The sequence below is a fragment of the Pelodiscus sinensis genome, chromosome 10, assembly GCF_052426305.1.
Source record: "Pelodiscus sinensis isolate ZL-2025 chromosome 10, ASM5242630v1, whole genome shotgun sequence".
NCBI classification, from domain to species: Eukaryota; Metazoa; Chordata; order Testudines; family Trionychidae; genus Pelodiscus; species Pelodiscus sinensis.
In genome coordinates this window covers 37,183,913-37,199,716 of record NC_143061.1, presented here as the reverse complement: position 1 = coordinate 37,199,716, position 15,804 = coordinate 37,183,913, and the positions used below count along the sequence as shown (strand labels likewise).

Here is a 15,804-nt window from a genome sequence, read left to right as displayed (position 1 = left end):
ATCCAGTGTCTTTATTATGACCATGAAATTTTGTGTCTAGCATGTTATACAGGTTTTCCATGAGGATGGGGACTGAGATTTCAGATATGAAGTAATTGTTTTCTATAACATGGCCACAAGTGACATCGTGTTTCTATCTTTCACCATTTTTCAGTGGGAGTTCATTTGAAAGCAACAACACTGCAAACATGACAATGACATTTGCATTCCTGAAAAACTTCCCCAAGCCCTATCTCTGTTGTATGCAAGCAAGTATTGGATCAAGTGAGTGCTGATAAGTGGAAAAATTTCCATTAAAACTGTTTTTGGCCAGAAAACTGGAGTTTCAACTAGGGTTTCCAGGTGTCTGGTATTGTACCAGACAGTCCAGTTTTGGGGCCTTTGTCTAGTAAAAAAATTTAGAAAATACCAGACATGTGCAATATCCGTTATTTTCTGGCGGGGCGCCGGACAGGGGCAGGGCAGAGGGAGTGGCTGGGAGGCGGGGTGCGATCGGCGCTGGGATCTTCCGATTGCATCTGAGGAGGAGGGGGAGCCTTGTCCCTGCTCCTGAGTGCTGGTCAAGCGCGTTGTGGAGCCGCAGCTGGACTTGCTTCGCCGGGACCGTGTGTGGGATGGGCAGCGCCCTGGAATCTGCACGTGCCCGGGTCAGTCCCCCCACCCCCACTGATTCCCCCCCCCCCCCACCAGCTCTGCTTCCCGCTGGCCACCCCCCCCCCCCCGATCTCCCCCAGCCAGCCCCACTGCCTCCCCCCTGCCTGCTCTGCTTCCCATTCCCCCCCTTCCTCCCAGCCAGCCCCGCTCCCCTCCTTGCCTGTTCCCCCCCCAACTCCTCATCAAGTGTGTCCAGTATTTTTTGAGACTACCTGGTAACCCTAGTTTCAACCACGGGTGGAAGTACCAGGACTTATCCATACGCTGGGGTCCTGGGCAAGGTGTGTGAGGAGGAGCTCTTGGCCCAAGCATAAGGGGTAGGCCTTCATGTGTGCTGCTGCAATGGTGGCTGTGAGCCCTGGAGCTCTGGTGTCGATTTGAAAGGCCTGGGGCACCCAGCCACTGCCCCAGTGGCAATGGTAGTCAGGAGCCTCAGGTCCTTTTACATGGGCAGTTCTGGAGCAGCTGCCCCTTTTGCTCACGGCTGCCGACAGAGAGGAGCCAAAGGAGGAGCAATGTTAAGTGTTGCCACAGCAGCGCGTTAGCATTGGCCTGTATGGCCCGATATCGGCTGCTGCTTGTTAGGGCACCAGCCCACTTTCACCTCTGGTTTCGGGGATACTTTTGGGATACGTTTTTGCAGAAAACGTATTGAATCAAAATGCCAAGTGTGATCATTGCGCTTCTTGCTGGCCCAACTGTTTTGATTGTTGATGCTCTGCCACCAAGCTGCCCTCTGAACCAGGCGCCTGGAAACCATTGGATGTTTGTCACCAGTGTCTACAGCAAGCCCCTCCCTCCTTCTGGGCCGGCTCTTGAGCGGCCAGGGGGCAAACGGGCGACACCCCGAACACCCCCCCCCCGATCTGTTCCTCCTCTCGCCTCAGACACTCCAGGGGAGAGCCCTGGCGCCAAGCCTTTGTGGAGGTGAGATCGGGGGGAGCTCCGAGTCCTCCCAGGCGGTAGGGGGCGCTGCAGGGAGGCAGCGCACCCGCAGGAGCCGACCAGCCTCGGCCCCGCTCTCCTTGTCCGTCCCCGCTACGCAAAGGTGTCGCGCAGGTTCCGCCTAAGCTCGTTATTCAGCCGCCCCAGGCCCGGCTCCGCCACCCGCCTCCTCAGCGCCGCTTCGCTGGTGCGCGCGGGCCCAGCCCCCCCCGCTTCTCCGCCCCGCTGCCCTCCGCCTCCCTCAAGTCGAGCGGGGCCCCTCACCGCCTTCCCCGGCCCGGGCCCCTGCGTGCCGCCGCCGCCCGGTGTGTGCGGGGCCCGGCTCTGCCGGCCTGTCCCCTGCCCGGCGGCGCGATGGCCGCCAGCGCCAAGCGGAAGCAGGAGGAGAAGCACCTGAAGCTTCTGCGGGAGATGAGCAGCCTCCCGCCCAACCGCAAGTGCTTCGACTGCGACCAGCGCGGCCCCACCTACACCGACATGACGGTGGGGAGCTTTGTGTGCACCTCCTGCTCCGGCATCCTGTGAGTGCGGCCGGGCCGAGTGGGGCGGCGGGCGCGGGCAGAGCGGCCGGGGGGATCCTTCCTGGCTGGCTCTCGCGTGGGGTGTCCGCCCTTGGCGGGTGCTTCGCTCCCTCCCTGCTCTTGTGCCAAGGCCGGGAGCCGCTCGTGATTTCGCAGGGCTGTGTGGCCGTACCAGCAGCGATGCTTAGTTTGCCGTGGGGCACTGAACCGGATAACGGCCTGGTTTCACTACTTTGGGCGGGGGGGTGGCACTGCAACTATTAACCACAGTGAACGTGAGAAATCCGTTAGCTTTCTGCTTTAATATGTTCCTTACGCTCCCTTTTTGGGTGCACCACAAATCCTCTTCATTTTATCTACTGCTTTGATTGTGCTTAATGTTATAGGTGGTTCATTCATTTCAGTACTGGAAAAATGGCTATACAAGGCTTAATAATTTGGATTAGGGGAGTCAGGGTCATAACGTTATTCATATGATTAAATGCTTGCAAGATCGGAGCCTAACCAGTGCAAGTGTCTGTAAGATTGAGTCCTAAATCACTTACAATTTTTATAACTGAAAATATAGGAGTAATGTATTTAAACAATCTAAGATGAATGTTTGGGAGGGAGGAAAGCAAACTTTAGTAATTATCATAATTTCAGGAAAAGACAATGGAAAACATAAGTCTCTAGAATAAATACTGGAAAAGTACCTGTTAAGGTAACCATTGACTTATTTTTCGATACATATGTTAGGTCACAGAATTGTAAGGTATGAAGGATCATGGCATAGGACAAGCTTTGTGGAAAGCGAGGCTGTTAAACAATTTGCTAATATAAATTAGTTTTCTTTTATCAGATTAAAGTTTAGACTGTAAAAAGTTCAGGAAATTGTCTGGTAGAAAGTTACCATTGTCACATGAACGAGCTTAAGCTGTCTAAAGTCACTGGAAATGAAATGGACTTTTAAAACTTAAGAATGTTTTTCCCTATTGCTGTACTAAAATACAGAATTAATTCTTTATAAATTGCTTACATATGTGTTGTACAGATAAAGCTGTTGGATTCTTAATATACCTTCCGTTGGATCCTTAATATACCTTCCTTTTGCCCACTCTAATCCCACATCAAAAAGATATGTGCAACATGAAATCCAAAGCATTGAAAAAGTCAGGGTTTTTTTTCAGGTTTTTTTAAAGGCTATCTTGCAAATGCATCAGTCTAACTTTAGTTATGTGAGGAGTCATATTGACTTTAGTGAAACAGCTTTGCATGTACAGATGTTTACAGGTTTGAGTTCTACAGGATGAAAAAATTAGAGAAGTACGTTGGTGTTTAGGCAGTAAATATTATTCATTAGATAAGTTGGAGTTTGTAGATTGAAGTCAGAAATCCAAATAATCAGTGTTTAGGCCTCTATATCTAATGGGAATGAAGGAAGGGTGAGTGTGTGAGAGAGCTATTTTAAACTAGGGATATAAAATCCCATTTAGTTAACTGGTTAAACAGGAGGCTGGCAGGCAGTGCTTTTATTATTTAAAAAAAAACCCCAAAACGGTGCCAGTACTCTAGGGGAAAAATTGTTGAGTGAGCTCTGACTGGAGGTGCCGGTACTGCGTGCTGGGCAGTACTGTCACAAAAAAACACTGCTGGCAGGAGTAGCGGGGGAAGGCGTGCTGCAGTTGGGCTGGAATAGAGTGGCTTCCTACATTGAGTGGTTAAATGGTAGGGCACCTGTGCACATCCCTATTGTAAACTAAGTGTGGTTGTATAACACTGGTAGCTTTTCTTTTTTTAAACAAGGCAAACTAGTCAGTTCCATGTTAAATTTCCTTTGAACAAGCTGCCTTTTATATCTCTAGACTCCTACTTAATCTTGCTTTTCCCTTTTAATTGTCTTGCACAGATGTGTATACTTGTATGAATGCCATTTAAAACTGAAAGGTGAGCTCCAGTTATGGAATTGAAAAACATGCTTTCAAGTTGAATATATACTTGGCCCTTAAGCAATCAACTCAATACATTTTGTGCTTGTATTCAATACTATTTTAAGATGCTGCACATAAGCTTAACGACTGCATATGTTCTTTCTGCTTAAACTGACTGCACGCTTACATTACTCACAACAATACTATTTTGAATTGGCAGACTGGCTATTTTAAATAAACATGAGCACACATGATATAGAAAAAAATGATTTCAGCGATCTCAGTTGAGATGCAAGAGGCTTTGGATCACTTTTAGCTCACTGGTTAAGCTACTATTTATGGACCACTTATAGTCTACAGACCTCAGAATGGCCATACTGGGTCACAACAAAGGTCTATCTAGCTTAGTATTCTGTCTTCCGACAGTGGCCAATGCCAGTGTCCCAGAGGGAATGAACTGAACAGGCAATCAAGTGATCCATCCCATTGCCCATTAGGGATGTGAAGGACTAGTTGACTATCCGATAAGCAAATGCTTATTGGATAGTCAACAGGATAGTTGACTAGTCGCTCCCCTCCCTCTTGCTGCCTCTATCAGATAGAGCAGTGGTTCCCAACGTGGTGCCTGTGGGCGCCATGGCGCCCACTGGGCCATTTCTGTGTGCCCGCTGAATGATTGGGGCTGGCCCCGGACGTGCGGCACATGGGTGGACTCGCTCCCAGATGCGCGGTGCAAGGGCTGTGCCGGCCCTGGGCACGCAACATTTGGGCGTCCCCGCCCCTGGGCACGCGGCACAGGAGCAGCGCCGTCCCAGGCGCGTGGCGCATAGGCGCTGCCAGCTCCTAGACGTGCAGCACAGGAGTGGCGCCAACGCCGAGCATGCAGTGCATGGGCTGTTCTGGCCCCAGTCATGTGGCGTATGGGCAGCCCCACGCCTGGGCATGCGGCACAGGAGCGGCGCCGGCACCGGCGCCAGCCCCAGGAGTGCGGCGTATGGGTGGCCTTGCCCCTGGACCTGGGTGTGGCACCGCCCCCAGGTGCCCAGCAGCCCCAAAAGGTTGGGGACCACTGAGATAGAGGCAGCAAGGGGGCGGGACAAGAGAGGGGTACTTCAAAGGCAACTCCGTACGGAGCCCGGAGTTAGCTGCTCCATGCAGCGCTGCCGCTCTGAAGGCCGCAGGGAGCTTGGTGTCAGGCTCCTTGTGGCATTTCAAAGTGGCCATGCCATGTGGATCCCAGGATCAGCTGGGGTCTCCCCAGCTGACCTTTGGCTCCATGCCTTGATGCTACTTTGAAATGCCATTGGGAGGTCAAAGCAGCAGCCCTGCATGGAACTTGGGATCAGCTGGGGACTCGGTGTGGTGCTGTTGCTATAATTCTAGGGCCGTTGCTACACTTCAAAGGCGGAGGAGCCCTATTGACTATAGTTACCCGATACTTAACATCCTTATCACCTATTCCTAGCTTCTGACAGAGACTAGCGAGTTGCATAGGTTGATTGTGAATTGTATGAAGAATTACTTCCTTTAAACCTGCTACCTATTAATTTCATTTGGTGACCCTTAGTTATTTACTTCTTTGCATAACACAAGAACTCTTCTAGACTACAATTAAGATGCAGGGTTCACCCACAGCAAGTCAGACTGCAGGATGTGGGCTGCTAATTGTCTAGCCACTACACGTACAAACAAATATCTGAAGAGACAAAGATATCCTTTGAAGGAGAGATTCTCAGTATTTTTAATATCTTTTAGTCTTCTAATTAAAAAAATCAAGTTCTCACTGTTTCTATATATGCAATATGTTAAAATCTTAAGGAAGTGGCTACTGTTTTTTACAAATAGAGTACAGGCAGTCCCCGACTTACGCGGATCCGACTTATGTCGGATCAGCAGTTACGAACGGGGCTGCCCCAGAGTAGACGGACTGTGGGACCTCGCGGTCCTGCCGCCCGTGTACTCTGGGGCTTTCTCTGCGTCTCCCTGGTCTGCAGACCAGGAAGACGCAGAGCAAAGCCGCAGAGGGGCTCGGGCAGCGGGGCAGCCCCACTGCCCAAGGGCCCCCCCCCCCCCCGTGCGGCTTTGCAAAGCCGCGGGGAAGCCGGCGGCGGGGCAGCCCAGACGCCCCGCGGCTGTCCCGCTGCCGGCGTCCTCAGAGGCTTTGCTCCCTGTCTCCCTGGTCTGCTGGTCTCCAGCAGACCAGGGAGACTGGGAGCAAAGCCGCGGAGGACTCAGGCGGCGGGACCGCGGTGCGTCTAGGTCCGCCGCCCGTGTCTTCCTGGTCTGCTGGGGCGGGGGGGGCGCAGCTAGTAACCCACCCCCCCCAGCAGACTAGGCTTTTCTCCGGATGCCTGTGGCAGAGCAGCTGGGGTGCTGCCGGTTGGTCCCGCAGCGCCGCTCTGCGCGCTACTGGTCCAACCCAGCAGCACCCCAGCTGCTCTGCCCCAGGCGTCCTGATTTAGCCGCTGCTGAAACTGACCAGTGCTGACTACAGGAAGCCCGAGGCAGAGTTGCTCTGCCCCGGGCTTCCTGGAATCAGCTGCTGATCAGTTTCAGCAGCAGCTGACTTGAGGACGCTTGGGGTTCTTAAGTTGATTCTGTATGTAAGTCAGAACTGGCGGTCAGTTTCAGCAGTGGCTGAATCTGGATGCCAGTTCCAACTTACATACAGATTCAACTTAAGAACAAACCTACAGTCCCTATCTTGTACGTAACCCGGGGACTGCCTGTAAATAGTAATTAAGAGGACTTTGTTAATGTTTAGTTTGAAATAAATTTAGCTTCAGACTTATCATTTTGACTTATTTCTTCATATATCATAACTTATGGCTTTTTCTTGATCTAGACTATATGTAAGAATCTGTCCATATACAAATATATTTTCTGGACATAGTGAATTAATATACTTGATGATGATACAAGTAATACTTGCTTGATGGCTAAGATTCTTGCTGGTATTTAAGTCTTGCTATCTCATGATGAAACTTTAAAAAGAAAGTATGCATGTGAAAATGGAACTAGAATTCAAACTGGCTTATTTCTTACTACAGAAATTTCAATGTGGAACTGAACAATGATGAGAGAGAGCTTATCAGTAATACAGTAGGACTTTAAACTGTTAGCTTCTTCATATGACCTCATTCAGAATATTGTAGGGAGTTGATGCTGTTTGGACAGCTACTGTAGTGTTTGTGGTGTGGAAATGTACTACAGTACAGAACTATATTAATTGAGTTTTTATCATGTTAGCTGTTTCATATGCTACAGAAACAGATCAGAGTTATTCCTACCTTCCCATTTTTATTTTTGTTTATACCATTTCAAAGGGTACTTCCTTTGTAGTATATGACAGTTATTTCAAATCTAAAATGCATTGTGCAATGAAGGAATATCAGGTTCACTTATTCTATAAAGTGCAATTAACTTTGATTCGGCTAGCTCTTTGGGTAGCCATTTTTCTTGGGGGGGGGGGGGGGGAGGGAACCTCCAGTTACGTCCACACTGCAATTGCATTCTTTTGGAAAAAAATCGAAAACAGAGGAGTTTTTCCAACATTGATAAACTTCTTTCTATGAGGAAGAAGCCTTTTTCTGAAAGAGCTTTTTCGGAAAAAGTATGTGTGGACGGGGAAGAGAGAGTTCTTTTGAAAGAGGAGGAAAAAGCACAGGTGCCCTGGTGGCCACTCTGTCTACAGTAATCATAGCTTAAATGTGAGATAGCGTCCACACTGAATGGACACTATCTTTCGAAAAAGCAGATAGCAAAAGCGCATCAAAAAAGCAATGTAGATGCTCTTTTGGAAGAAGTTTTCTGGAAGATCTCTTCCAGAAAAGCTTCTTCCAAAAGAAGCCTGTGGTCTAGATGTAGCCAGAAGAAGAGGGGAAATTATGAATATAGTGGGGATAAGCATGATGTTTCAGATATCATCAGCTTTAAAAGTTTAATGCTGATATCTTGTGCATACTCTCCTGAAGATGTCGTCTGAAGTGCGACATATATATATATATATATATATATTATATAGAGTTCGTTCTTTATTTTGACTATGATGGGTAAAAATACAGTATGCTCCTCTCTCAATATTTCACTTCAAATTTTCACCAACAGTCTCCTGTTAGCTTTGGCTTTTGTGCAGGAGAAAAGAAACTTACCATGCAAACTAGGTTTAATCCAAAATAGGTGATCTTTGTGTGTCTGCCAGTTCTCTCCAGCTTGACTTCCATGGTGAAGTAACAAGTATGCCTTTATTGTGAAATTATAGGTCTTGACTTGATAGCTAAGGTTGATTTCTGTACTTAAATTGGGGGTTAAAACTGTGTATGAATGATACAGGGTGTACTAGGGATGGGAAAGGTTTAACCAGGTAAGCATCACCCTTAACAAGTGATGCTTACTGGTTCTGGATAAATGGTAGGGGCTGGAACAGCTCCCCACATGCTGTGGGCGGGGGGCTGTTTCAGCTCCTTGGGGCCAGCTGTAGACAGGGGCTTCTCTGGGCACTTGGGCTGCCCCCGTCTGTGGTGAGCCTGGGGGAAGAGGGACAGGCAGGGGCTGCTCCAGCCTGGCCATGGTGGGATGGGGGCTCTCCACCCCCCCCCCCTTATTGGTTAAGATTCACATTTAACTGATTAAACGGAATTTGGCATCCCTAGGGTATATATACTTAACAAAATGTTTAATGCTTAGCAAGTACAGAATTAATTCTGAGAACTTGCATATATATCTGTTAACTTGTCTCTCTTTGGCCAAGATGAGCTGAACAGAATAACACTTTTCAAAAGGTTAAAACTCACTGAAACCTTGTGCATAGGTTATATTTGAAGAAATTAGATAACATAATTGTAACAAATTTTACCTCAGGGCTTTAAATATTACGTCAGTAATGTAGGACATTCTTTAACTTATGCTGTTGTGATAAGATGTAACTCGGCCAATTACTGGCCTTCTCCTCCAGGTGAGGCATATGCTACCTTTTCAGTGGCTGAAATGAGTCAGTGAATATAGGGTAAATGGGACAAATTACTGGCCTCAACTGTTGCTCTTTAAAGCAGGTATGGGGAACCTTTTTTGGGTTGGGGGCTATTGACCCACAGAAAAATAATTCAGGGGCATCATACAAGTGAGAAGCCAAAACCCTCAGTGACGTGGTCCCGAATAAGAAGCGGAAAGACTCCCCCCACATTGTTCTTGCACACGTGTAACTGGGGGAGCCCAGGCTAGTAGATTGTGTTCCAGCCCTGTGGAGCAGTGGCAGGGGGCTAGAGTGCCACCATGGGCTTGCTTGGATCCAGCTCCTGAGGCACCATCCATCCTCTTATGGCCATCTGTGCTGCTGTTTATACTCCAGCCCTCTCCCCCTGCTCAGTCCCATGATGGGCTGATCCTTACTTTTCTTTTTCTTTTTTTTTCCACCCCCAGGGCTTTGTGCCCAGCCAAGAGCAGAGTGCTGGGCAGGAGTTGCCTTTAGCCACAAGAGCCCCCTCGCCATATCCTCCGTGGATGGGCAGGGGATGGAGGGAGTGGGAGCTGAGGAAGCAGCACGGGCCAAGAGAAATGCTGGCAGCCACTTCCTGTTGCTTCCCTTGAGGGGTCCATAAAATTTTAACAGATTGAAAAGGTGTCCGTATGCTCAAAAAGGTTGGGAGCCACTGCTCTACCTGAACAGAATCTGTCCAAGGCATGATCTTCCTTAAATTTCATGGCTTTAAGAATGTAACTTATAGTATGGATACGTAACTGCTTATACTGCCTGGTATATAAATCTTGTGATGATCAGTAAGCCACTGGCTCTTGCTAGAACACTTACAAGGCACTCATTAGTCATTTATTATGCATGTAAGTGTCCCAGGATATCCATGTAAACCCCATGGGTCCCCTCTGTTGTTCGACATCAATCAAGAGTTCCCTGGGTCAAAGTAACTATTGGAAACATTTGTTGAAAGTGGAAAAAAATGGTAGATTGTCACTTGAAGTCTTTAAACCAATTAGGTATCTTTGTAAAAGTTACAGTATTTCTCAGCCAGAAAATGGTCGTCAGAAGTGGGTTTTATTCTGTTAGTAGTGTAATACATACCTGTGACGATTGGAAATGTATATCCAAGGGATGTGACTGGCCGACTATCCGATAAGCAAAAGCTTATTGGATAGTCAACACATTAGTTGACTAGTAGCTTCTCCCCTTACTGCCTCTATCACAAAGAGGTAGCAGAGGAGGGAGTGCTGGGGGAAGCCGGCTAAAAAGCTGTTTTCTCCCCCCCCCCCCCCCAGCTCTGTGGGGCGCAGCAGTGGTGCTTCCTCTTGGAAATGGCAAATGCTAGTCGATTTAGTTAACTAGTCGATTAGTTAATTGATATTTAACATCCCTAATTATATCCTATCCTTAATATAAAATTGTTGGAGTCTCGGTTAAAACTTCACAATGAGAGCTCATACCAAGCAATCTAAATTGTGCTATTGAACTGATCTCTTCTTGTTTACAACTGTTTGTCTTTGTCACCTACAAACTTCACTAGCAATAGATTAATACACTGATAGATTAATACACTTCACTGATAGATTAATACAAATATTGGATATAATCTAACAGGGATCAATTCATGGCCAATGATACTACATGTACAATGACTTTTAGGATTTATGGACAAGTTTTTAATTATAGGTTGGACCTCCCTGGTCTGGCTCCCTTGGGACCTGATCAGTCCTAGATGAAGGCATTTCCCAGACCAGGGATGGTATGAGGATGAAGGGATGCCAGCTTCTCCTCAAGGCTTCTCTCCGCAGCTACCTGCCACTATGGGCTGTGGTGGCCCCAAAGGCTTTTTACTTCAGCAACATCGGTGGTCCTTTCGGACAACGGATGTGGCCAGACCAGAGGTTCAACCTGTATGTGCTAAATTGAATATTGTATTGTATTCTCTTTAATGAAATTTTGTAGTACACAATTTGTCAGCAGTTACCTTGCTCAGTTGGACTTGTCACCTTGTGTCTCATGCTTGTTTAAGACCTGAATTTAATAATAAAAAACTTTGATTGGCATTAGTTAGGTTACCATCCTTTTTAATTCATTATTGATTGAACCCTATTTTTGCCTGGAATCTGTCAGGCTAACTAGTCTGTAGATATTTGCATTATCCTAAATACACTTTTAAAATACTAGCACAATTTTAGTTGGTTGTCTCCAGTTATCTTCGGTGCTTCGGTATGTATTAAAATCTGTATTGAGAGTAGGGATGTTAGATATTGAGTAATTGAATAATGGTGTAACCGCATCAAAACTTAGCAGTTACACAATTATTTGATAGTCCCCGAGAGTGGGCCTGGCAGCCAGGGTGCTCCTGGCTCCACTCCAGGGGAGCCCTCTGCTCTTCTGCCTCTCTAACAAGGACAGCAGCTCTGGGTGTCAGAGGGAGCCAGTTTAAAAAGCATCTTCTTTTGCAGGTTAGCTGCCTGCTGCCCCACACTGCACTCTCTGATACAGAAACAGCAGCGTGGAGTGGCAGCAGCCCTCTTCATGGTGGGGCTGAACTCTGCATGGACTGAGGCTGCTCTGCAATCCATCCACAGGGAATTTGGATCCCCCCAGGAAAGGGGCTGCTGATGCAAAGCAGCCTTGGCCCGCAGTGGGCCCAGGCTCACTGCGGACAGAGGTTGCCCTGGGAGATGCAGAGCAACTGCTGTCTGTGGAGAGCTTAGACTTGTGGCAGCCTTCCCTGCTCTTCCCCCTCATCCCCACCTGCTGCTTCTGATAGAGGCAGCAGTGTGGGGGTAGGGCAAGGTGGCACCATGGAGGTAGGAGAGAGTCATTCAGGTACTGTGGTAAAGGGGGCCACACAAATACTTAAGGCAGATAGATGCAACTTTGAACAGCGATAAAAAAAATTTTCAGCTTGAACAAGACAAATATTTAAATCAGAAGTGACATGCTACAAAAGACCAGTGAAAAAGCCAGTGAGTTGAAAGGGTTTATTCACGTGTCACTATCATCCGCAAGAGACATGTGAGCTGATTCAGATACAATCTACTGCAATTCCATAGTTATGTTTCCAACAAAGGAAGGGCCAAATGCACAACTAGAACTATCTGTGCAAGGGATGTTAATTGCAGGTAATCAGCTAATTGAATAGTCAATGGAATTTCCATCAACTAATCAGTTAGTCAGTAAGGGGGGAAAACTGCAGAGCTAAATGTATTAAGAGCTGCCAGGCACAGCTGGGACCAGCCACAAGCTGCAAATCAGCTGATTCCCAGTTTGCATGTGGTATCCTGCCATAGCATGCCTCTGCCTCTCCTCCCCGGGTGTGTCTAGACTACAGTGTTTTTTGAAAAAGTGCCCCCCCTCCAAAAAAAGAGAAAAACTTCCACTGCGTCTAGACTGCTGCCGCATTCTTTCAAAAGTAAAACCTCGTTTGAGGAATAATGCCTTTTTTCTAAAGTACTCTTTCGAAACAAGGTACTATGTTATGCAACTGTTTTTTTTTTTTTTTTTTTGTTTTTTTTGTGCTTGGTGCTCTCTTTTGGAAAAAGCAACTGCTTTTTCGAAAGTACTGGTTGTAGTCTAGATGTTCTTTTTTGAAAGAGGCTTGCAGTCTAGATGTAGCCCCAGAGACAGTGCTGGGAGGAACCAGCTTTTAGGCTGGCCCCCCCTTGTATTGGGTCCTGTTCTCCTTGCCCCCCACCCCCACTTGCTACCTCTCTGATAGAGGCAGTAAGGGGGGGTGGGGAAGTGACTAGTTGAGTCACTTCTCAACTACACGATGCCAGTTGCTTAAATCCCTATTCTGTACTATTTCAAATTCTATTAACCTATGGAGGAAAAGTATAGTTTACCAGTTGAAGCATATTAAGGCACACTTAAATCTAACAAACAAGTGTTTACATTTTGTAGATGTATATTACGGACCACCAAAAATCAGAAACAGGAACCATGCAACTGTTATACCTATAATGGAAAGTAACACCTCATACTGTCAATACTAAAACATCCTTCTTGAAAGGAATAGATAAAAGCATAATACAAGTAGCACACCTGGGTAGGGATAATTCTATATAGGCTTCATTTGATAGATCAATTCATCTTATCAGTGAATGCAAGATAGGTGGCTTCCTTGGTTCCCCTGATCATGAAATCATTGGAAGTTGAAAAATGTAGGTCTGAAAGGAACCTTGGTATGTCACTCATTCAGTCACTGTGCAGAGGCAGGAATAAATATTATCTAGACTATCTTAGACAGGTGTTTGTTTTGCATATCTAAACTGCAATAATGGAGGTTTCATAACCTCTCTAGGTAATTTGTGTCAGTGTTTAAATGCCCTTTCAGCTGGGCTGTGCATCACTGCTAGCTAATCTGAGTACAGGTTTTCTGATCAGTAGTGCACTCATCTCTCTCTCTCTCTCTCATTCATATATATATATATATATATATATATATATATATATATATATATAAATCTAGAGAAGGGGGGGAAACCTAAGGCTGGCATGCCTGGATATCCCCTCAGTATGGGGGAGCCTGCGCTGGTGCTCCAGCCTCCTGCTTTCCCCTCATGGGACAGGAACACATTATACTGGGGCCCCCCTAAGTTGTGGTCTGCAAGGGGAAGGTGGGGAGTGTCATTCTCCTTCTCAGTTGGGGGCCACATCAGTGAGGGTTTGGTTTGGGGTTGTTGGTTTTTTTTGCTTGTGTGGCCCCCAGTTGACTGCTCTGTGCGTAAAAAGTCCCCAGCTCAAAAATTGTTCTGCACCCCAATCTAGAGAGGAAAAAATTTCAAGTTGGTTGTATGCCCCACATTCGCTTAGGATATCATGTGAAAGCATCTAAATCCTTACTGAAGTTGAGACCTATCACGTCTATTGCTTCCCGCTATCCACAAGGCCTTCAACCAGGTAACAAGCTACAGTCCCAACTAGTAACATATTGCAAAATGGATCAGTTTCCCATTTGAGTAACACTAATTGGGAGAAATAGGTTACAGAACATTTTTTTATTATTATTTTTATTTACCAGGAGAAAAAGGAATCTTAGCAAGGTATAAGTTTTACTAGATGGAGATAGTATAGAGATGGTAAAATCGTTGTAAAATAGTATTCAATATTTCAGCTCTATATTTGAAGAGAAGGTGGATGGCTTATTCCAACTTGATGGAATAGAAAATGCTTTTACTGCTAACAGAAACCAGAGAAGTTTAATACATAACAAGAGATGAGAAAAATTTAAACTGTACAGAAGAATGTTTAAAGAACTGATTAAGATCTTAAATATTGAGCTCTCACTTAAAGATGTCAAAATGTAGTTGATACTCTGATAAACCCAGGCTTATTGGTTAATCAGTTAATCCTGTTGACTACATGCATTCCTCCCCCCTGCTGCCTCTGTATCAGAGGCAGCAAGAGGGGTGGGGAGAGGTGGGAACTGGTGTCGGCTCCCCACTAGGGATGTAAGCAAGTAGTCGACCATTTGACTATTTGATAAATTTATGCTTATCAGGTAGTTGAATGGAGTTCTTGACTACTCTCTTCTTCCCCCTCTTCCCCCCTTTGCTGCCTTTGTATGAGAAGCAGCAAGGTGGGGAGAGTCAGGAGCTGGTGCTGGGGGGGGGGGGAGAGGACCTGGCTTTAAAGCCTTTCTCTTCTCCCTTCTTCCCCCCCTTTCCCTTCTGGACCGTCTCCCTGATGCTGCCTGCCTCCTGTACTGCCTCTATTGAAGGCACGGGGTGGGGGATAGGGAGGCTGCTCTGGCAGCAGCCCCTGTCCATGAGGGTCCCAGCTGGGCCCCCCCACAAACATGAGTTGCTGCCACCAAGCAACCCCTGTTCGTGGCAGCCCAGGTTGGCTGTGGCCAGGGGCTGCTTGTGGGGAGCCTCTCCCCACCCTTTATGGGTTAACTGGGTGTACGGTAACATTCTTAATATAGTCCTAGTGTGTGACTAAGTTCTGTGATGGTATCACTTGTATAGATATGTGAACTGAGTGGCAACAGGTTTGTTACAGAGGTAGATTCCTGGGTGAGTTGTGGTGTGTGGCTGCTAGCAAGTATTTACTTCAGGTTGGGTGGTTTTCTGTAGGCAAGGATTGGCCTGTCTCCCACTGTCCGAGAGTGAGGGATCATTTTCCAGGATAGGTTGTATATGGGCAATGATGTGCTGGAGGGCATGCAACTAAGTAAATTTTTATGGGTTTTTTTTTTTTTTTTTTTGGTGGGTAAAGGCAAAGACTAGGTACTGATGAGGAAATATGACTAAGGAGGGTTGGCAAACCAGTCTGTTGACTGCCTTTTTGGCCAGAAAGAGTGAGGCTGGAATTCTATCTCCAGCCAAGCTTTGCTAGTAATATGAAAAATTCCTTTCTGATGTGGATATATGACCTCATATTTCTGTAGAGACTCATCACTTCTTGCTCTTTCTCCTGTTCCCTGCTGTTTGAATCATATATTTCTGCAGCCTGATTCCTTCGCTATGTAATCTGAGTCTGTAAGGGCCCTAGGGGAGGCAGACAGGCAGCATTTCAAAGATTTTGATGGATGGAATCTTCTAGAACAGCAGCAACTAGAAATAGAACTGAAAGTCTGATGGCTGATTGAAAATCGAAGATTTCATAATTGAGAGAAGTAGTGAAACATTAATTCCCAGAAGTAGTGAAACATTAATAACTGTAACATCAATTATGTAGCTTGGGTGAGAGTTAAAAAGAATTGGAAACTTTTTTACTAGACATAACAGATTTTCTATGGTCAAAGCTGAGTGCAGCTTCTGTAGTTGTGTCTGTGACCTAGATAGAA

General features: G+C 46.5%; 1 protein-coding gene across 13 annotated transcripts in view; it reads left to right on the top strand.

Annotated features, from left to right (window-relative positions):
- Positions 1 to 1,670: 1,670 nt before the first annotated feature.
- AGFG1 (ArfGAP with FG repeats 1) overlaps positions 1,671 to 15,804 on the top strand; it is a 63,013-nt gene continuing 48,879 nt past the window's right edge. For 11 of the 13 annotated variants that reach the window (XM_075937614.2, XM_089780855.1, XM_075937610.2 and 8 more), the window contains exon 1: positions 1,821 to 2,120. In XM_075937614.2, coding sequence (XP_075793729.1) covers positions 1,954 to 2,120 — 167 coding nt within the window. In that variant the 5' untranslated portion in view covers positions 1,821 to 1,953. Of the gene's footprint in view, positions 2,121 to 2,202; positions 2,396 to 15,804 lie in introns of those variants that run through there. The other 2 variants (XM_025182999.3, XM_089780856.1) reach the window with 2 other exon arrangements.